This window comes from Pleurodeles waltl, chromosome 6 (genome assembly GCF_031143425.1).
Source record: "Pleurodeles waltl isolate 20211129_DDA chromosome 6, aPleWal1.hap1.20221129, whole genome shotgun sequence".
Taxonomy (NCBI): domain Eukaryota; kingdom Metazoa; phylum Chordata; class Amphibia; order Caudata; family Salamandridae; genus Pleurodeles; species Pleurodeles waltl.
Genome location: NC_090445.1, coordinates 1,094,503,657 through 1,094,526,178, shown reverse-complemented (window position 1 = coordinate 1,094,526,178; position 22,522 = coordinate 1,094,503,657). Strand labels below are relative to the sequence as shown.

General features: G+C 44.9%; 1 protein-coding gene across 1 annotated transcript in view; it reads right to left on the bottom strand.

Moving 5' to 3' along the window:
* Nucleotides 1-22,522, bottom strand: part of LOC138300599 (L-threonine ammonia-lyase-like) — a 168,845-nt gene that overhangs the window by 21,334 nt on the left and 124,989 nt on the right. Inside the window, exons 9-10 of the mRNA XM_069240192.1 lie at nucleotides 9,885-10,010; nucleotides 2,669-2,836 (exon numbers count right to left, since the gene is read on the bottom strand). Coding sequence (XP_069096293.1) covers nucleotides 2,669-2,836; nucleotides 9,885-10,010 — 294 coding nt within the window. The remainder of the gene's footprint in view (nucleotides 1-2,668; nucleotides 2,837-9,884; nucleotides 10,011-22,522) is intronic.

Genomic DNA, 22,522 nt, shown 5'->3' with positions numbered 1-22,522 from the left:
GATTCCCTCTAGCCATTGTTCTGTTATCCCTTTCAATGGTCCCTTGACTGAGAGTGCGGAATATGATGCAAATTTCAGAGCAAGCAGACTTGGATTTGAATTGCATCTTTCTCACTTTATAAAACAGTGGGATGTTGAGCACATCATCCATGTGCCTTAGTTCCCATATTTGCAAAAAATGTAGGCATCGCTAAGGTAATTTTGCTTTTCAATGTACGCTTTACAAGATTGATTTTGAAGAATAAAGCTATTGACACCACTCTTTATCTGTCTCTTTTAGAATAATCTATGTTTCTCCCAAAGAGCTAAGTTAATAAACTTGGCCTTATCGAGACATGCCAACCACACAATACCAACTCTCTTCACACTGTCCATCAGTGAAGAGTCGATTGCGCGTGGTGCAGTATTAGCTGAGCTAGAAATCCTTGCAGAAAGGAAGGGGCATATTTACAAGAAACTGGCACATCAGTACCGATGTGCCAGTAGTCTTGTGTCACCCCTGCCCCACCTAACGGTACCTAGGGTGTGCCGTGTTTACAATATGACACAACATGGCGGCCGTTAGGACAATAGCGTCAGTTTATTGTGGCACTTTGCTGCACTAGCGTAAACAAATTTGCCGCTAGTGCAGCAAAGTGCAAGGAGGCCCATAGGTTTCTGTGCTTTGAGCAGGCATTTAAAATGACATAAAAAATGGTGCAGTGAAATCTTGTAGATTTCTGTGCACTATTTTTGCAGGCCTTCTAGCGCCTGAACGCCCCCCTTGCACATATTATGCCTGGTGCAGGCAGAAAGTAGTGCAAGAGGGAACAAAGTGGCCCAATGCGAGTATTGCCCCACTTTGTAAATACGGCACAGCAAAAAAGCCTTCCTAACGCCGCATTAGCATGAAAAAAATGATGCTAATGTGACACAGGAAGGCGCTAGGGGCTTGTAAATATGCCCCTAGGTTTCCACCTAATATTTGGACATTGGCAACTGATGTCCATCAGCAATTTTCCTATCTCCCCAGGACAAGAGCAGCAGGCTCAGAAGATTGTTTCTGTGCTCAGCATAAACACCACACTCACTTTATGGCATCACCACTTCTCTGCACCTCTGACAAGGTGAACATTTTATGAAAGTTGGACAAGTGTGTCTCCGAACATGAAAGAATTGCTGTAGCCTGAGAATTTCAATTACACGAAACCGACTTTGGTGATAGTAGTGGTCCATGGACTTTCCAGATTTCAATTAATTTGGTCCAGACACTTATTATCTTGCCCTGAAGTCCACAAACTGACCATCTCTCCTTGTAGTGGTATAATGGAAAATTTAAAGCCACTCTTGGAAAATATGTTGAGGGTCCTCAGATATTCCAGACACCCATCTCATCTGTGGTCACTCACCAATCAATTTCTCAATTTGTTTGGTAGTTGGGTTGGGTGGTCTGGAGCTTTCAGTTTTATGACAGTCAGCTTGGAGTGACTCTCAGATCCCTCAGTTTTAATGAGTGTGTGATTCTGACTTGCTCCCTTTGTATGGAGACCTTGTGGTGATCTGTTCTTTTATGGTGCAGGAACCTTAGTTTTCATTACATGTTGAGATTCTGTTACCATCTGAACTCTCAATTTTAATCACAGCTGGCTTCCAGGAGAGGCTTGCGTGGCTAGGGCTGGGCGGGGCAGGGGGGGGCATGGGGGGGTGTCACGGGAAAAAAAGAATGAAAAAATAATTTAAAATCAAACGTACCTGCTTTGCTCCAGTGCCGCGCTCCTTTCCCATCGCTGCTGCAGGCACAGGCTCCTAGCCTGCCCTGCGCCAATCCTGACGCTGCTCAGATCAGCATCAGGATTGGCTTGGAGCACCCAGCCAGGGTGCTCCCAGGCCGACTGGGAGCCTGTGCAGGCTCTCTCCAGCCCAGCAACCATGTTGCTGGGCTGGAGAGAGCCTTGTGCCCATGTGTGTTTGGCCGACCTGGGACGCCTGGCAAAACACACATGCGCTCTGAGAGGAGTGCACAGTGCACTACTCTCAGCTCGTCACCCCCAATGCCCCACCCCTTTTACATGGAAAAGGATTTGTGGCGGTTGCTGCTGGGGGTGGGAGGGGCGACGCTCCTCTGCCCATACGGAGGAGCCACACCTGCTGGCTTCTATGTGCAAGAGGAGGATGTATCAAGCACTGAAAGCCATACCCTTGCATGGAGAGGCAGCAGCCTACTTATTCATGGAAATGTCTTATGAAAAAAGGGCCTGTTATGCTGTTGGGATCAAAGATCATTTAATGGCTCTTACTGTGGTGTTTCTGGGGATTAGAAGAGCATGTGGTGTCAAGTCTAGTCCTAGCATTGTGGTGAGTTGAGATCTAGGAAACCTCCACAGTGCCAGGCACCTAGTAAGTAAATATATTAGTTTTACCTTTGCACAATAGGGTAAGTTATTGCTGTCTTGTCGGCATGGGATTTAATCTTGTGGGATTTTCTGTTCTTTGGGTATAAGAGAATCCCCTAATTTTACAACAGGACCATCTATCCCTGTTCTACAGATGGGATAAATCACCTACCTTGGTAGTCCACCACACACAACGTGCTGCAGCAATATTCTAAACAGCGGATATTGCCATTATCACCAAAGACAAACCCTGATCATGTTATCTGCAGGAGCGCCCTGTATGCAGTTCCCTTTACCTTACTTCCTCTCGGGACAGGAGCTCCAGTAGTTTTGAGATCTCTGCAGGGCAGTCGGGTAACAGGACAGAGAATCTGCAGAGCCTGCCATCGAGGGTGAGGGCTCGGTCCACACACTGCCTCAAGAGTGGCAGCTCCAAGTTCCCACTACACAGGACGATGGCCACCCTGAAATAGACATAAGGATAAATACTATGGGTTATGACCAAAGACAATAATAGTAACTATATTCACAGGAAACACCAGGCCCATGATGAAATCCTAAAGGGTTACAAAGTTTTCTACTGAACTACAGTTCCCAACATCATGGGGGCTCTTTTGAACTACCCCAGAAGGATAACAGGCATTAATCCACTGAGCTATCTCACTGGCAACGAAAAAAGGCATGTGTATTGATGAACCAGAAGGTATTTGCACCTTTAGTCACCGTGATCTGTGAATTAGAATAGAAAGCGCAAGTGTTTCAACCAAACACTGCATAGACTGAGAGTAGGTGATACAATGGAAACCCAGTTTGCTGGTTTCTCACTGGGTTTCTCCTATGTGATATCAAGAAAGTGAGATGCAGATTTCCACACAGGTCCACATTCCCGCACACAACTTTCCCAACTAGAGGGGTGGGATTTTTAAATAACACTTTAAAACCTTATTGGCTTGTATGAGGCAGCTAACCAGAGCCATCCAATCCTTGAAGTAAGCCACTATTTCTAGGTGAGGGGGACAGACGGTGAGGATACAAAAATGTATTCTAGTTCAAAGCAGTCTACCTACCTACTCAAATAAATCACAAAAAGTACCCTAGGGAAAGGATTGAACCCTATTCTCCATATGTCCATAAACATCGTAGTTTTACGATCAGTTTATGGCCCTCATTCTGACCTTGGCGGGCGGCGGAGGCCGCCCGCCAAAGTCCCGCCGTCAGGTTACCGTTCCGCGGTCGAAAGACCGCGGCGGTAATTCTGACTTTCCCGCTGGGCTGGCGGGCGGTCGCCTTCAGACCGCCCGCCAGCCCAGCGGGAAAGAGGCTTCCACGATGAAGCCGGCTCGGAATCGAGCCGGCGGAGTGGAAGCTGTGCGACGGGTGCAGTTGCACCCGTCGCGTATTTCACTGTCTGCGCAGCAGACAGTGAAATACATGTAGGGGCCCTCTTACGGGGGCCCCTGCAATGCCCATGCCAGTGGCATGGGCACTGCAGGGGCCCCCAGGGGCCCCGCGACCCCCCCTACCGCCATCCGGATCCCGGCGGTCGGACCGCCGGGATCTGGATGGCGGTAGGGGGGGTCGGAATCCCCGCGGCGGTGCAGCAAGCTGCGCCGCCGTGGAGGATTCAATGGGGCGGCGGTACACTGGCGGGAGCCCGCCAGTGGTGCCGGTCCGACCGCGGCTTTACCGCCGCGGTCGGAATCCCCATTGGAGCACCGCCGGCCTGTCGGCGGTGCTCCCGCGGTCCTCCGCCCTGGCGGTCTTTGACCGCCAGGGTCAGAATGAGGGCCTATGTGTCTAAACTTAGAACCTCTCTTGAGAGTAAAATGCTGCAACCTAGGAGTGGTCTCTCAGGCATTATGAAAGGGTCACATCCACGGAATAACGAACAGTAATTGTCCTTCTTAAGCATTAGTGAAATTTATTTAGAAGTCAGAGGTAATTTTGCTGTTAAGAGTGAACCATTAAAGACTTTCCTATATAAAGCTTAGTTTTAGTGGGAAGGTGCTTGCCCCAGCCGTGTGACGTGTTTAAAAAAGATGGTAGAAAGGCTGTCCATTTAGACTGATTTGTTGGAAGTCGTAATTGACAGCTGACACGATTGCATGCAGTGCTTACGCAGATGGAGGTAAAGAATTAAAGAACCCTTCCTTACGCTTCACTTTGCTTATGTGGAGCGGAAAGTCCACACTTCTTAATACATTTTGAGTTGCAGGCTTCTGTGTGGGTGTTCCAAAGATAGAGAGATAAATGTTTACACAAGGGACAGAATTTGTATCATGACCTGACAGCGCAGGCTTCATTAACATTGTCATATAAGGGGAATATGAAAATGTAATTAGCGGATTGTTAAGAATATCAGCAGCATTAATGTATTATGTTTTCAGGGTAGGGCACATTTTTGTCGGAAAGAGTGTCCGTGTGAATTACTTAGCATTAATGACGACTGCAAGTAGACTGCAAGGAGAAATATGGGAAAAATCCCTATCGGGTGAAGGATAAAATGCCTTTTTCAAACTATGGAGGGTTTTTAACGTAGGGGGTGGCTTAAGGAATTAATCTTGATGGTGCATTTACAGCCCCTGGTGAAACTGAATGGAGATTTGATGGCAGAAAATGGCTTCACTACTGGTAGTAAAGCTCAGATTGTTTTTCTTTCTTCACGAAAGGCATGTGGGCACGAAATACACTGAAATAGTTTTAAGGTGTGGATTATGGTGGTCATGCATGCATAGGGAGGTGGAAGTGAAGGTACACTATTGTAGGCTGTGTGGTTTAAAACATAATAAAAAAAGATAAGATAACCCTCATAAAAAGCTGGAAGGCAGCGCATGGCGAACTTGACTACAGAGGTACTATCACTGCCTACCCTAGAGGGAATATTTTTACCTTAGTTATGGAATTACCAGTGCATCTCCCTATGTATGTATTGCATTAGTGCGCGAATAGATATGTAACACAATAGTGTTCCAGACATATTGTATAGACATTCTCTGATCCCGATGAAGGCCACCGAGACACAAGGACAACAACACACTGATGGTCGTAACAATGTAACCAGGTAAGTGAATCAAAGGTCATAAATAGTATCCGGTGCCCGGGAATAGTACTAAACAGCACTATGGGTTTTTTATCGCATCAGGGTGACCATCATTAAACTTAGATTTTAAGGTAACATCCTAGATAGTTTTATATATATAATTAATTCCAGCAATATCAATAGCTCCCAGAACTTGGGCAAGCCCACCCAGAGTATGATCAGTCTGGGTGAGTAGCCAAACAATGAGGCATGTCATCAGACAATCGTGGGTGAGGGCCCCTTTTTAACCTTAGCAGGTTGTCTTGGGAGAAATCCATAGTCGTTCTGCCTTTTGATGAGGGTACCTTGTCCTTTTTGATTATGTTATGGCTACACATAGGTAGATGATGAGGTTTACTATATTTCTCCTCATTCTCTCATTTTGTAACGGTTGTGTGGTTTGGTAAACAAGTGAAGAGTCATACCTCGTCCTTTAATTGAAGTGTAGTGATCAGAAGGACCTTGGACGAAGATGTGCTATATCTCACAAGGCTGGAGAGTGGTATGATGATGAAAGGGGGTTATGCAGTTGATGTGGTTGATTACTACAGTAAGTCAATTGGTTTATAGGATTAGCCTTGACCGCCACTGAAAGGGGCATTGGAGTGTTGACACAGGCGTTTTTCGGTGGATTTCCTATTGCAAAATGTAATGGGTACTGGTGTACAGGGTGGTTTAGTTTCTATTGAAGAGGCTTTAAAACACAATGGACTAATAGATCTAAAACCTTCACTCTACCATCCTCAAGGCAAATCGTAGATGCAAATCGAGTTTTTGAAGAAATTATACAGATAGCAAAGGTTCTGGTACTTTACCAGCAAAACTGTGGGTGCATCACATAATACTATGGTGCATAGTACTAGAGGTTATAGCAAAATTGTTACAAATAGGAAGTCTTCACCAGTATTTATGCAAAGGGAAACCAGTAAACATAATAGCGGGCAGAAACAATTTTTGCTTAAGTTGAAGTACATCAGGCACTGAAAGCGTGCTTTAATAAGTATTATGCATTGTACCAAGAGATTTTGTACACATAAAGAAATCTGATAGTGCTGCAGAAATTATGCCTTTCAGTGACCACAGCAAGTAGACAAGGTGTTTGGGGATGTTAAATTGATGAGTGTCATGGACTGGAGTAGGAGAAGGGTTTTGAATGCAAGAGAAACCGATTGAAGTTCAGGGCTTGTTGAAAGCTCTAAAGGCATAGAAAGCAGTGGGTTTTAGTAGAGAGGGTAGATTCCTGGAGGAGACCTTCAGTAGCTGATGTTGAGTGGTATGTAGAAGGTTTGTTTGTGTACCTGTATTGCAAATGGTAATGGTATCAGCAATATTATGGAAATGTGTTAAGGGAGCAGGAAACTGCTGGCATGGGCAGAATGGATCCTTGTCAAGAAATGTGAGCTTGCCAAAACAGCATTGTGTTAAGGCCCAGCTGTTTCCCTATAGCTTCCTCTCTCTAGAGGGGGAAGGAAAAGTAATCTCCAAGTGTAAAATTATTGAGATGGCTGCAAATCTATATATACGTACATATATCTGTTTGTGTCTGTGTTGGTGTTCTTGAATACATTTGTGTGTGTAATTAGATTAAGGCCCAGATTTATACTTTTTTTACGCAAAACTGTGTTAATGCTTTACCGCTGGCTCACGCCATTCTAAGATGCCGGCCGGGCATCTTATTTATGGAATGGCACAATCCGGCGCAAAGAATGGGCTAACGTAAGGGAAAAGGACTTTAGCTGGGTGGGGATGGCGGTATGGGAGAAGGGGCTTTTGCACTGAAAAATGACATTAGTCTGGTTAGAGTAAAATAAGATGACTCTAACCAGCCGAGCATCATTTCTTGAACAAAACCTACCATACCACATGACTCCTGTCTTATAAAAGACAGGAGTCATGCCCACCACCCCAATGGCCAGCACAGGGGCAAGGGGTCCCCTGGGCATGGCCATTGCACCCAGTGCCATATAGGGGGGCCCATTTCAGGGCCCCCAATGGCACTTTTAAACAAAAAAAAAACCTTACTTCTTCCTACCTTTACTTACCTGGGATCGGGTCCCCCATCCTCCGGTGTCCCTCTGGTGTGGGTGGGGGGGGGGGATCCCTGGGCCCTGGGGAGGGTACCTGTGGACTTATTCCATGGTGTTCACCTTGGAAATGGGCCCACAGGCCCCCTAATGTCTGCCCAGGCCCAGGCATTAAATAATGGCACTAAGCAGGCTTAGTGCCATTATTTAGGCCCGCCTCCCTCCCGTGCGCCATTTTTGCACGGGAGGATAAATAAGGTGCTAGGGCCTTAGAGTCATTTTTTTGATGGGATCGCCCACCCTGCATCTCATTGACTCAAGGTGGGTTCACGCATCCAAAAAATGACTTTAACTCCAATATTTTAACGTTAAACTAGTCTAGTGTCAAAATATAAATATGGAGTTGTTTGTGATAATTCAGTGCAAATAGAGTATAAATCTGGGCCTAGGTTTGCAGACAACTGGGCTAGGGTAAAAGTTGGCAACAATGGAAGAGTGTCTGATAAAGTTACGATAGGAAGAGGCGTTAAGCAAGGTTGCGTACTACCCCGATGTTATTCAATTTATATCTTGCAGATCTGGGTGCACATCTAAACTCTTACAGTCCCAGCCCCCCAATTTGGGCCATCAACTTCTAACAGCACTTCTATATGCAGACATCGTCCTCTTGAACCTTTCAGGCACTGGCTGCAAAAACTGCTAAATATCCTAGATCAGTACTGCAAATCCAACATGCTGCTGTTAAACCTGAAAAAACCAAGGTAGTCATCTTTGGCAAGCACATAATAAAAAAAAAAAAGGCAGTGGCTCTGTCGAAACCAGCAAGTGGGCAGAAGTAGTAGCTACAAATATCTGAGAGGCTGGTTGCAGGAACAGTAGTCTCACCGCTTGCATCTAAACACCTTAAAATCCAGAGTGGCATCGCAATGTGCAGCTTTTCTAAATCTATCCACAAATCTGCAAAGTCCAACCTGGAGCCCGCTCGTCAGGGTGATCAAGTCAAAGTTCCTGCCCTCCCTGATATACGGTTTAGAAATGTATCCCAGAAACTTGAATGATTTCTTGAACATCGCCCAGAGTAAAGTTTTCAGATTTCTTTTCCGCCTGCCACCCAGTTCTTCACCGGCACAAATCAGACTGGAATTCGGGCTACAAGACCAAGCCCTGATACAGAATGGAGCTATCCTCAAATATGCCTCTCAATTAAGACAGGCGCCCCCAAACACACGAAAAGCACTAATCTGGTAGGCAACACGCTGATCTCGCCGGATGAATCAAATACATGGTCTGACAAATTTGCCTTTGCAATCAAGCAACTACAGGCAAAAGAGCTGTGGCAAAAGACCTTACCGCATAAATGATTTAAATAACCAAGAAACAAGCAAATCAAACAGCTATCGTGGAGTACGGACAAAGACAAGTTGAGGTCACGTTCCCACTCATGGATGATGATCAACACATATAAGGCGCAGACAGGACAGCCATACCTGGGAGAAACACTAAATACATTAAAAAAAATAAAGGTGCTGCATGCCAGGTTTGGTCTACTCCCCAAACAGGACGTGGTTCCAAAATGGCTCACACCCCCACAAAATGAGAAGTGCAGGCTATGTGCATACAATCAGGAAGACTTCTTACACCTTCTATGCATATGCCCTGCACTGTCACCCTGGCGTAAATTGTACCTCAAAAATATGTTCATCACAAACGGCATCAGATCGTACCGACAAGCTATCTTATTTTGCCTCAAAGGACTGACACCTCAGCACATGGTATGTGTAGCAAAATTCATATTAAAAGTGGAACTCCTTTTAAAGTAGGCGCTAAGAACTATGAAAGCTGAGGGAGCTATTAAAGTCATGACTAAACAACTTTTTTAATGCTCCTCTCACGCACAGCCTAGTTGCAGAACATTATGGACAACATAGATTTGGAGAGGACAGGTCATGTAATTACCCTGTGATGAAACACGCATCCTTATTTAAGTGGGATTCCAATAACTTAGCTAGGTACCGTTGTTTTTACTCTGTGTGAGTTAGAAACCCCTTGGTCGTTTCTGGCTTTCTATTTTTATCATTTTATGTATATTGCTGACTGCAACGATTTTTATTAATTATGCAATAAAGGTATAACAGTAAGTGTGCAGTTTGTGTAACTTGATGGAGTCTACAGTTTAAGCATTGCAGTAGGGCTTTGTGGAAAGTCCTAGGGAAGCGGATAGGTGTATATTCTGTTGCTTTCAAATAAACAGTTTTTAAACTTTACTGCCACAAGTTACTTCTATAAACACCTAACCACTGCCATCCATATCACAAATGTCTTCCCACAAGCCGCTGGTGGCTTTGGCAAATGAAATGGAGTATGTATAGCTTTCACGAGGTTCCCTCGTCAGCGGCTCAAGTCCCGTACCTTTTACCCTTGAGTTCTGGCAGCTTCCCAGCAGTCAGGGCAGCGAGTCCAATGGCGCCTGCAGCATCAACGGTGGCCCTTTCACACTCCAGCAGCCGGAGCATGGAAAGCAAAACATCCTCCTCCCTGACGTGAATAACGAAGAGAACAGTAGAGGCAAAGAAAATGGCGGTTTTCAAAACATTATCATCATGAAAAGATGGGAAGGCATGACAGCTCACTTTTGAAATGCAATACTATCCAAACATGCATGCATGCATTCGGATATACTTTCTTCCAGAAGTCCTGTACGTCATTATAAATCAGCCAATGGACTAATTGGAAGTGAGTGTATGTGCAATCATATAGGCACACTGTGGGCGGGGAAATCACTTCTCTGCATTTATTCATGGTATGGCATGTGTCTACTGTTATAAGCTACTCCTTTAAGTAAATATACGCAGCTTGATTCGACACAATCTGAAAAAGGTACAAAAGTGTTGGAAGAAGCCTGCAGAAAGGGCATTAGGCACCAAGAATGGTGCCTGCAATAATGTGCTGGTTATCTTGTGACAAAACATGTTTAAACAGTCTTACTTAGTAGAAGGAGGCCTGGACCACCACTGGAAGATCAGAATCTAAAATGCCCTCAAAGATTGAACAGACGGTGAGATGCAATAACTGACCAATGTTGAAAGCTCTATAAAGTAGACATGTATTTAGGGTTGGAGGAGCGCTGTTCTAACTCCATATTGACACTATTTAAACTCATTTAGTTTTAACCCAAGCCTGAAAAATCCCAAAAAGATATTGATAGTGTGACAAACCCACCAAGCTATCACTCAAAAATGTTGAGATTACTTGAATGCATTCTTTTTCTGAGGGAAAACAGTCTTGTCATCATCAAAACTCAGTGAGAGATTGGTTTCAAACAGAATACAGTGGGACAATAAACACCAACCTGTGGGACTTGCAGGTGACAGGAGACCAGCCTCGAGTAAACCCTTCCAGGCTCACACAAATCTTTCAGAGTCAAAGGATGCTAACTAGTCGGTTGCTGATGTGGAAGGCTCTACCATGTTCACCAAACTATCCAGAATTTCAAGTAGTTCAGAGTGCCGGGCATGGTGGAAAGGTTCAATAAAACCAATATTGCTTCTTCCCTACAATCAAGGACTTCCTACAGACTACTTCGAAAATTCAAAAGAGAAGCCTCAATGCACCATGATGCCTGGAAGCAGAATTAAAATTCACCCAGTCATATGCGAGCTCATTGACAATGTAAAATGTGATGTGGGGCCCATGAGACTTCCATGTTTCACAGATATTCATTGGTCTTGGCCTACCAAGGGGTTGGGGCCCACCTGCGCCACAAGCCTGCACTTGGTCTGCAGCTCAATTTTTACCACACTCTCCAGAACCTTTATGGTAATTGGGAAAGACAGGACTGATTGATGACTGGCCAAGGTACAAGGAGTTTACAGCAGATGTTTTTGTATCAATCATGTGACCCCTGGCTACTCATTCGGAACCCTGCCACTGTCTTTGTGACCCCCTAGCCTCAAGGGGGCAAGATCAAAGCCTGGCATAGAGCAGCTGCTCGCCATAGCTTGTCCTTATGGATGTCCATTGGGGCCCCATTCTCCTTGTTTTCTATGACGTTTCTATTACACTAATTGTGAAGAAAATTACATTTTTCAATATTATTTTATTAAAAAATGGATCTGAAATAGGACTTTCCCTGTTAGCTTAAGTAAGTGAAATAAATGCTTTTGAATGTATGCTGTGTACATGTTTACAAGTGAGAGTGTGTTTATGTGAGACTGTGCATGCCTGTGAATGTGTGTATGTGGAAGTTAAGGGCAAAGGTTGTGTTATGTCAATTCCGCTACCCCTGGCATTTTGGTGAACTGAAGTCCGTGATTACAGTGTGTCTTCACAATTTAGATATCACACCTTTCAGTCCTCAGATCTACTGAGGCAATTACCAAAAGAGTAACAACACAGATACTTAATGGTCGTATAATATTAGAATCCTGACAGTAAACCTTAAGTGTTATTTACCTTATCACTCATCCTTCAGACTATAATTATTTTACTCAGAAACGGATGCTTACTCACTGAAACCCATCTTGAACTTAAGGATACTGGGATGTCTCGCAGAATAATTTTGAGAGATGCCCAAGGTAACTCTAAAATGATAGGGAGTAACCGGCATCAAACTGCAGCTCTAGATGTCCACCCCCTCTCTTTTCAGCTCCCAACTCCAACTGAGCCTCTTTTACCTCAGTGCCAGCCAGTGGGTTAACGCAAAATGCTGGGGCCGCCCAGCGGTACATAAATAGGTACACTTGAGTTTCCCATACCTCACAGATATTGATTGGTGTTAGTCTGATTGGGGCCCCCCTGAAGGGATGGGGCACTGAAGTCTTAGGCCTGCACCGCAGGGGTCTTTGTTACGCTCCTTGGTGCCCTCAGCATTCCATTTTGTGAGCAAGGTGGCAAAGGTATTCCACCCTCCCCTCCAGAAACTCCTTGAGCCCCATATACCAGTCTTTGGCCTTTGAATAGGCTTTAACTCACACTTTCCATGCAGGTAAGAATGTGTGCTTTGTAGAAGCTTTACTGTCACATTTTGCATGTTGCCAATTACACTGAGGGTAGTTTGGAAACATTAATGAAAAGAATGATTCAACAGCTGCCCATGCCTCTGCCCCTGGTGACTCTGCTCCTTCCTGAAAAACCTGTGTCCCCATTTGTGGGTCCCTGGAGTAATTTCTCTTACTTTTCAGCACTGGCAGTTCCTTGCGCCCCCAATGGTCTAGTGTCTCCTACCCCTCCGTAAGCTAATTTCTGCTATGGGGTCTCATCACTCTTATTCCGTTTTCTTTAGGGATTCTCTCACCAATCCTCTCACCCTGTGATCTGGGATCTCTCATGTACCATCTTCCCCAGGTGTCTTTACATCTCTTTCAGTCCTCCTGTTGCACTTGTGATCTTGGGGCCTTTGCACCCTTCCAGTGAAGCTTTCACTCCTTTTACTCTGTGCTATCTTCCCTGTCCCCTACGACCACCTTCTTACTGCTGTATAGGCTCTCTCTCAGTCTCCTTTGCCTTGATTCACTGTCTGGCCTCTCTTTTCCGCCTACCACCACCACATTCTCTCTGATGTCTAGAAGCTGAACCCTTGAAACTGCTCTGGAAAACAGATACATATGTCCCTAGGCAAAGTGCTCGGTGCCATAAGTCCTAAAGCAAGAAAGGGGAATGTCTCCCCGTTCTGTGGTTTGGTAATAACTATGATGGCTTACAAAGGGATCCCTCGCACCCCTGGGCCCTGGTGCCACTGCGCCTGCTGCACCATTGATGGTTATGCCCCTGGCTAGGCACACGGAGGGTACCCAAGGGCGTCACCAAGCTTCCTATGAAGCAGACAGTTTGCCAAAGTAAACTTCCTGCCACCCTATGCCACCCAGTAGCCTAGAACATGCAGCACCCCTTGGAGAGCTTGAAGAGAAGAAGCCCATCTGACAGAGGCGACCATGCCACACTGTTGGGACGCAGCACGATACTTCTGGGATTTAGTGATGACTCCTGGAATTATGCAATTCTGCAGCCATGGCGTTTTCTGCATAATTAATGAACTACCACACTTCCCACATAGTTTGCTGATTTCAACAAAAAATGGTTTCTTTCTCAACAAAACAAAGCTTGCTAAAAGCAATCACCGCATGTGGCGCTATAGTGTATTAGACCCTTTGAAAAAAGTGAACTGGTCACATTTCACTTGAGGGTTCTCAGGTGTTAAACTGATAGTAATGAGGTGAAGCTTCTGCCCAGACAGCATAAATGAGTGCTAAAATGACAAACTAACGAATTAAGGCTGCCACAGAAAGTGCAACATTAGTTTGCACATTTTCTTGTCACATAGTTAGTCACGCCTACCATATGATGTGTTTCTTCATTGCTCCGTACTTCTGGTGACCCACGATTTAGTTTAACAACCTGATGCATTGTAGAAGTTGTATTGCTGGTCCACTCAGATTTAACGAAGAATTCTGAAAACAAATGTTTGCAGTCACCAAGTTCCCCATTGGAGCATAGTGTTTTTGGCGACATTAAGCCAGAAGGTAACCTTATGTGTGAGGTAAACGAGTACAATGTGTGCCCTGTCCCGTGTGCTTCTGCTGTGGGGGCTCCCTGTGACCTCCATTCTTCAAACAGGAGGGGTTATGTTTTCACGTTCCTTGGTGAAGTATCTGCCCATCCCCAAGAGGTTAGTCTAGCCGTGCATGTGGGTCACAGTAATGTTAACAACTATTGCCTTTATTTAAATAGGGTAGAGGTCTACTGGTTTATCAGGACTTTTTTTGCAGAACAGTGATGCTCCATGGGTGTACAAAGCCGGTGAGGGACTATTTAAAGCCTCACTTTCCTTTGAAAGGTTGCTCCACGTCTGTTGCCAGTTTCATGGCCATTGCTAGGCCTTTCTCCCAAAGTCTGATGGACCCAGTCTGTGCTGCAGTAGCCGTGGAGCTCGGTGGAACCCCGCACTGCAGGGGCTGCAAGGCCTAATGTTACGCCACTGGCACAACTCCATCATTCCAATAATAATATGATAGGTACTTCATCGCAAACTGATTCTGGACCATCGATGCAACTTATAATCAGTAAAAAAATCCAATGTTGCTGTGAATACTGTATAGACAAAAAATACTGGCCCACCGTGGCCCTTGTTGAAAGTGGCCTACTAATCCTGCTGGTAGCTTCCGCTCCTAAGAATTAATGATTCCGGGGGGAGATTGTATGCCGGATCCTGAGGTATCCTCTTAGAGATGAAGAACTACTGGGAGGTCGGGATTCAGTAATTCTGGGCCCTACCTTCTTCTCAGATTATCACAAAGAGATCGTGGCTGCTTTCAGTAGATAACATCCCTGTATGAAAATAAATAGATCTGTAGTATTTCTGTGGATCGCATATGAAGAGTAAACTTGTAATAAGGGCCTAATGATGTAACAGTATTACCTCTGATAGGGCAGCTATTCACTAAAATGGCCGCCCTACTAGGGACTGCACTGAATTCTCCAGCTCATACACCAAGGTCTTGCTAAACCATGATTTTTATTAGATGGGCGGGGGATACATGCCAGGTATATCTCACAATCAGCTAGCACTGAAGATATCCACCAGCAGGATGGAAACCGAGAGGCATACTTTCCACACGATAAACTCAACAGTAAGCACCAGCCGAGTGCTGCCTTTCTGTTCCCTGAGAATCCCTTTGCTAGACTGCTAGAAACAACGCTTCAGAAATGTGTTCATCTGTAATGATGGAGACTTGGCACGTCCTTTGGGAATCCTTCAAAACACTTCTCTGTATTTTGAATTCCCTTCAAACACAATACAGGAATACTGTTTATAGGTTCCAAGCTCTGCTCAAGGCGTACTGTATTACAGTATTAAAATGCCAAAAGCATTAAAAAATCCTAAAAAAAAAAGATGTGTACAGTGCAATATTTCAACTGTTCAACATTACTCTAATAGCTCTTTTGGAAGTGCCTGTCCACTGGGTATGACTTATCTCCTGACTCAATCACTCTCAAGTGTTGTAAAATCCTCTTGTGCACCTAATGTATACTGCTACCCACATACATCAACTTGCAGGGGCATTGTAGGACATAGACAGCGAACTCACTTTTACAGTGATGACTGCTATTTACGGATTTGCTCTTTTTGTTAAAAGGTATTTTGTATAAATTGGTGTTGACCCCATGCCTGCACACCTTACACCTCCAAAATGTATTAAACCCTTAAAGCCCACACCACGTTTAATACTTCCAGCTTTGCCAGTGTTGTTACCATTTTTGTTGCCAGCAATTATTGCCTCTTTCTCTTGGTGTCCTTGGTATCAGCTTGCCCAAGTTGGGCAGCAGCATGGGCTGCTCTTTCTCCTTTAGTTGGAGATCAGTCATCATCAAGGGTGGCAGATTTCTGGGCTTTAGATGGAAGGATTCTCTTTTTGTATGTGTCTCACTGGCTCCTGCAGCTCTCCCTTCCACATTTGTGGATGCTTGATGTGGCATATTTGTGTGAGACACTATTATGCTGATTTGGCAATCTTTGTTGGCTGCTCTCTTTGGTGTCGCCAGTATGGTCCCTATGTACATTCACAGGTATTGCATCTACTTTTTATTACGTTGTTTCCTTTTTGTCATCCATGTCCTCCCTCAGATTTATGGCTTGGGGAGATCCTCAATACCAATGGATGGAATGAGGAAGAGGAGAGGGTAGGGTAATGCCTACATTACTCTGAGTCCAGGGGAAACTGAAGCCAGAGGCTTTATAGAAGTTTTGTAAGAAAGAATGCCACATTATTAATACATGTAACGAGGAAGGCAAGAGAGAGTGTAATTGAGATCTTTAATGTAATCCAGGCATCTCTCAGTTGAAATCTGTATTTTCATACTCACAACTGTGTGCCCTTAAAACCTTGAAATTATTCGAGGAGGTACAGCAGGACACTGACAGACGAGCTCAACTAATGGGCTTATCTAGGGAATCCTCCCAAACAGGTCATACAACCATACAATATTAGAAGAACAGATTTTAGGGACCACTGACATGTTGAACCATAAACCCAGAGTCCCTCCAGATGTAACAGTGCAGAGAGGCATTTTGCTGCCTGCTTAAACATTCCCAGATTGCTTTATCAGACATGTCTACGGAGCACATCTGCACCAATGTTTGGATTGAGCTTCCCTTGCAGCATGCCTTTCATTAATCCACTCTGATCCTGTGGGATATTTAAGCCTGAGAGTAAATAAATCTCCTAGCCTGGCAGTTTTGATAATTCTCATAGCCAATAACACGTGCCTAATGTCTACATTTATCTTGTTTATGCCGTTTTCCCATCTGGCAACTCAAATAAAGATGTTAGGTTTACATGAAGCAGTAATCCACCAAAAAGAGAGTTAAGGTACTTGATTGTTTTTTGATCTCCTATGGTATGGAAACAATTCACACCATGCGTAATCATTGCTGACACTGTAGGAGAGGGCAGGGGTAGATAGTCCTAAGAGGAGCATGTGAGATTTTCAGGCAGTTTTCTGTGTCAGAATGGTCAGTATACCTGGGTAAGAGATTTTCAACTAGGATGGTCAAGGTTGAGTCGCAATAGTTACACGTGTAGACTCCGTGTGAAGTCTAAGGAGGAGAGGCTGTTATTGTACAAGTATTCAAACAATACCTCATCAGCAGCAGTTAGTACCATTTACCTCTCCTACTGCCAGCTGCAGGGCTTTCTTTTACTCCTTTTTTACTTCCTTTCATTACTTGCATCAAGTTGACATTTTAGTCAGACCCACTCACGTTCTGCACCCTGAGGCACTTTGGTATTAAAAAAGGGACCACAGATGCTTGCACGTAGAGGTGGTGCTCAGTCAGTGTGCTCCTGAGGGTGATCCCTTAAAGAAGAGAAATAATGGGGTTCTATGGGCCCACCTGCAGACTTAACCTTGCAGGTGAGTGCAGTCACTCATTGCACTGACATGCAGAGTTCTCTGCCCCCTTTGTAAAAAAGACCAGTTTGCTTTCTGATTTGTGAGAGATGGAGTGGCTGCTTCAATCCGCAGGTTCACCTTTCACTAATGTGCTGCCCCATGGCAGGCATGAGTTCATGGCTGCCCTGCAATCAGCGCATTATTTGTAGAAGGACACACTTTGTTTGTGCCCATCATACCTAGTTAATGGTGCACCATGGTGCGTACAGAAGACAGTGCACCCTATCTATAATACAGCCCCTGGTGTTTAGACTAGCACTTTGTGTTGTCGTGGACAAGTCACCAACTCTACCCCAGAGCATCAGTCTTCAGCTGGAGACCAGCATGCAAAGTCAACTCCTCCTACCACCAAAGTCCAAAACTCAACAGTGATTTTCAGTTGAAACAACGTTGGGTGAAGAGTAGTGAGCTTTACAAACAAAATCGTATTGAGACTGTCAGTCATTCAAAACAAACGGAGTGAAGAAACAGGCTGGCAAAATGACAGCGGAAGTTAGCAAAACAACACAGTAACTAGTTTGACGTTCCCTAGAAGCTACACCTTAGTGGACCACAAGACTGTTAAGGAATTCGGTTAAATCAGTTCATGCTATTTTTAAAACAAAAAAAACCAACATATTTTCACTTAGGTTGGAAGTGCACCCAAAGTTAGAGAGTGGAATTGGACACACAATTCTCATAACTTGATTCAAAATGTTCACATAATGCTTACTTGAGATGGGCATCTTGTATTCTAAACGGCCAATGTTCTGTTCTCTTAGGCAAGGATGAATTCCACGTTATAATACAGCCTATTGAATGGATTCGCATTTTCCATAATTAAATACAGTTTCTCTGAAATTTCCTGAAATTTCATGCACTTATGCAAAACTAAATTATGTGCATTTCACATACACCTATGTAACACCTTGTCATGGTTTAAACACGTACTAGCGGCATAACCAACACGGTCCATATCTTCCTCCCACTCTCTCACATTGAGCACTTATCCTCGCATAGGGAAAGAGACCACTTTAGGAGGCTGGCCTGGTTTGTAGTGGGTACCTAAGGTACTTACAACTTTTAAAAGGTCCAGTTATCCCTTATTAGTGAAATGTAGGCAGTGTCTAGCAGCTTAGGTTGTCTAGGGGTAGTTGTAGCAGAGCAGCCAAGGCTGAACTATGAGACATGCAAAGCTCCTGCAATACCACTATAGTTACACAGTACTCATACACAATGAGACAATACTCAGTGTTACCAAAAATAAAGATACTTTATTTTAGTGACACAAGGCCAAAAATATCTTAGAGTCAATACTCCTTCTGGAGGTAAGTATTATACACAATATATACACCAATAACCAAAATCAGGTAAGTAAACAGTCATAGAAGAGTGCAAACAGTAGACAATACAATAGAGTGCAATAGGCCTAGAGGCAACACAAACCATATACTAAAATAGTGGAATGCAAACCACGAATTCCCCCCCTAGGCAAGTGTAGTGTGTAGAGGGGTGCTGGGAGTGCAAGGAAACGCCAAAGATAAGTAAAGTACGCCACCCCAGAGCCCAGGAAAGCAGGAGTAAAGTACAGCAAGTTTCCTCAGAACACACTACAAGTCGTGATGAAGAATTATGCAAGAACCAAGCAAGACTGCAAGCAACCAACAATGGATTCCTGGACCTGAAGACCTGTGGAGAGAGGAAACCAAGTCCAGAAGTTGAAGAAGAGTCCAGGAAGAACAGGAGCCCCTGCCCACCTGGAAGAAGGTGCAAAAGTGGATTCCCCGGTTGGAAGAAAAGTACAGAAATATACCAAAGAAGATAGCTGTGGGTTCCTGCTTGGTGCAAGAGATGTCCCACATCGAGTTGTTGGATGCAGGCTGTTTGCGTTGCTGGATTCCACCAACAAGTCTTGGTTCACGCAAGTACGAGGTTTATGTCAAAGAGGAGCTGCCTGGACCCAGGAGGGTCCTGGGGGTCTCAACTTGAACTGAGGAGATAGAGGGGGCTCTCAGCATTTCAGAGAGCCCTCATAGACCAGGCAGTGCCCACGGGAGTCCCAGAACACAGGAACAAAGGAGTTGCAAAGTGCAGTCATTGCAGCACCACACTGGACGATCCCACACCGCCGGAGAACAACTCAGAGAGCTATGCATTGCAGGATGGAGTGCTGGGGATCTGGACTACACTGTGCACAAATATATTTTGGAAGAAGTATACAGAAGCCTAAGGAGCTGCAGAAGACGTGTACACAGGGGTACTGTTGCTGCACGGAGAGGCAAGCTCTTACCTCCACCAAATTTGGACAGCTGGACCTTTGTTCATTCTGGGACACTTCGGTCCACCACTGTTCCAGGGATTACACTTGTTGACAGGAGAGGAGTCCCAGACTACCAGTTGTCATCGCAGAGAGGTGCCTGCTGAAGCAGGGAAGTGACTCCGTCACTCCACGGGAGATTCCTTCGGTTCTTCTGGTGCTGGGTGAAGACAGGCAGTCCTCAGAGCATGCCCACCTTGGAAACTGTTGCAGGTGTCAGGAGTCTTCCTGGATACTCTGTTGCAGTTACAGCGGTTCCTGGAGCAGTCTGCGGTTGATCCATCGGTCAGAAGCTGAAGCAGAGGATGCACAGGAGTCCTGGAGGATTCTTGCAAACCGAATCTGAGGAAACACCCAGAGGAGATACCCTAAATAGCCCTGAAAGGGGGATTGGCTACCTACCCAGGTATGCACCTATCAGGAGGGGTCTGTGACGTCACCTGCTGGCACTGGCCACTCAGAGGTCTCTTGAGGTTTCCCACACCTTGGAATCCAATATGGCTAATGCCAGGGACACTCTGGAGGAGCTCTGGGCACCACCCCTGGGGTGGTGATGGACAGGGTAGTGGTCACTCCCCTTTCCTTTGTCTAGTTGCGCGCCAGAGCAGGGACTGGTGGTCCCTGAACTGGTGTAGACTGGATTGTGCAAGGAGGGCACTGTTTGTGCCCTCATCTCCAGAGACTGTGGGAGGATACCTCTCCCATGCCTGTAACACCTATTTCCAATGGGAGAGTTTGTAATACCCCTCTCCTAAAGGAAATGCATTGTTCTGCCTTCCTGGGACTGAGCTGTTCAATCCCCAGGAGGGCAGAACACCTTCCTGTGAGGTGGCAGCAGCTGGGGCTGCAGTGGAAACCTCAGAGAGCTGGTTTGGCAGTACTGGGGATCCATGGTGGAGCCTCAAGGGTGTATGGAATTGACCCCCCAATACCAGATTTGGATTGGGGGTTCAATTCCACAATCTTATAAGGGGGTTCCAGTGTGCCAATCAGAATTGGAATAAGGAGTCACTAAACTATAGTGACAAATTTGGTACACAGAGAGAGCAGAAACAGTGGAGTTCTGGTTAGCAGAACTCCAGTGACACAGCCAAGCATACTGACAACACACATAGGCCACAAACTATGAGCACTGGGGTCCTGGCTAGCAGGATCCCAGTAAGACAGTAAAAACACACTGGCAAATAGGGTTTAAACTATGAGCAATGGGGTCCTGGCTAGCAGGATCCCAGTGAGACAGTAAAAACACACTGACAAACAGACCAAAAATTGGAGTACACATGCTAGAAAGAGGCTACTTTCTCACAACCACATGAACCAATCTCTAAAACCCAATGATGTGATAATTAAATAGGCCATGATAAAAAAGTGACTAGAATAATCTCAGGCCATGAACAGACATAACTCCTCTTGTAGAAAACACCTGCACATTTAGGTGGAATGTCCTTCAGTCATGTGTGTTTACACTCTCATTTTCTCCACATCGAAGGAGTAGGAGCACTCGACCAGTAGACAAATGATGGAGAAGCAATGGAGCCTCACTCTACTGGTAATCAGTGGTATAATTGACAAGAATCATATTTCCATGAGTATTTTATTAATGCCAGTGGTTGCAGGTGGTAGGTACCCGTGCTCACTTTTGGGGATCATCAAACTTTGATCCAGAACAAGAGACAGAAAAGAGGAGGGAGAGCAAAATAGAAAAACAACTTCAAAGGGAGAACACACGAGTGAACATATGAGTGATAAAGAAAATGCAAGAGTGAGATCAAATAATCTGAATTGTATGGTGGTGGAAGAAATAGGAATGGGGTGAAATGAAAACTAGACACCTTGGTATTCTGTGTCACATACTGAAGACTGACAAATCTGCAGAGGATTTACACAGTGCCGTGTAGGGTAAAGCAGTAGTTGCTGTTTGATGCTGCTGAGAGAATGGAATGTGTTGATTGCTGTTGACAGAAATGTCAGGACACTGCCACAGAAGAACGTCCCATTCATACAGGCAGAAAAGCTACAGAAAACACAGAGATTACATGAGATAGGCTGGGGCGTAAGGGCCGGAGATGCCCACTTTACAGCTGGGGATCTAGGTTTGAGGCTTGGCATTGGATCAGTAGCCGGTGTTTCTGGGAAAATCAATACTTGTGCTTGCTCAAATGAAAGTGTCCTTGTGTAATGTAACTGGTTCTCATGTAAAGCACCCCAATACCTTCAGGTCGCGCTCACGCTATATTAAACTGCAAAAAAAAGAACTGCAAAAAACAAAACAAAAAAAGTACACACTCAAAGCCTTTCCAATGTAGTATTTTCAGTACTATTGATAACTTGAAGTCCCATCTCCATCATACTATTGTTTAGCTTGCCGCGGGGGTAGGACTAGAAGGGTCACTTAAATGGGCAAGAGAAAAGGTCACCAGAGGCCAGGATGGTGGAAGAATTTAGATCACTTGCTGCGCACTCACGTTTCTAAACTGACCTAAGTTTCTCTTCACTGGACACAATGAGGCTTTTAGTGGTGTTAAAATATGAATGGAACATATATAATCCTATGAGCTCTTTACCATATCAGGAGTCTCAGGCATTCCTGCTGTCTGTTCTTTCCTCCATCTAGATGTCTTAATCACTTTAGCAGCCAACACAGGACACGCATAAATCTTCATATATCTGCTACAGATGCGCCCCACTTTTCATACAGTTAGCCATCCTTCATTTATTCCTGCCTACTTTCCCGACATTCATTGTATCTGACTACTGATGGGAGGAGGGGCAGGGAAAGGGAGTTGGCAAAACTAATGCTACT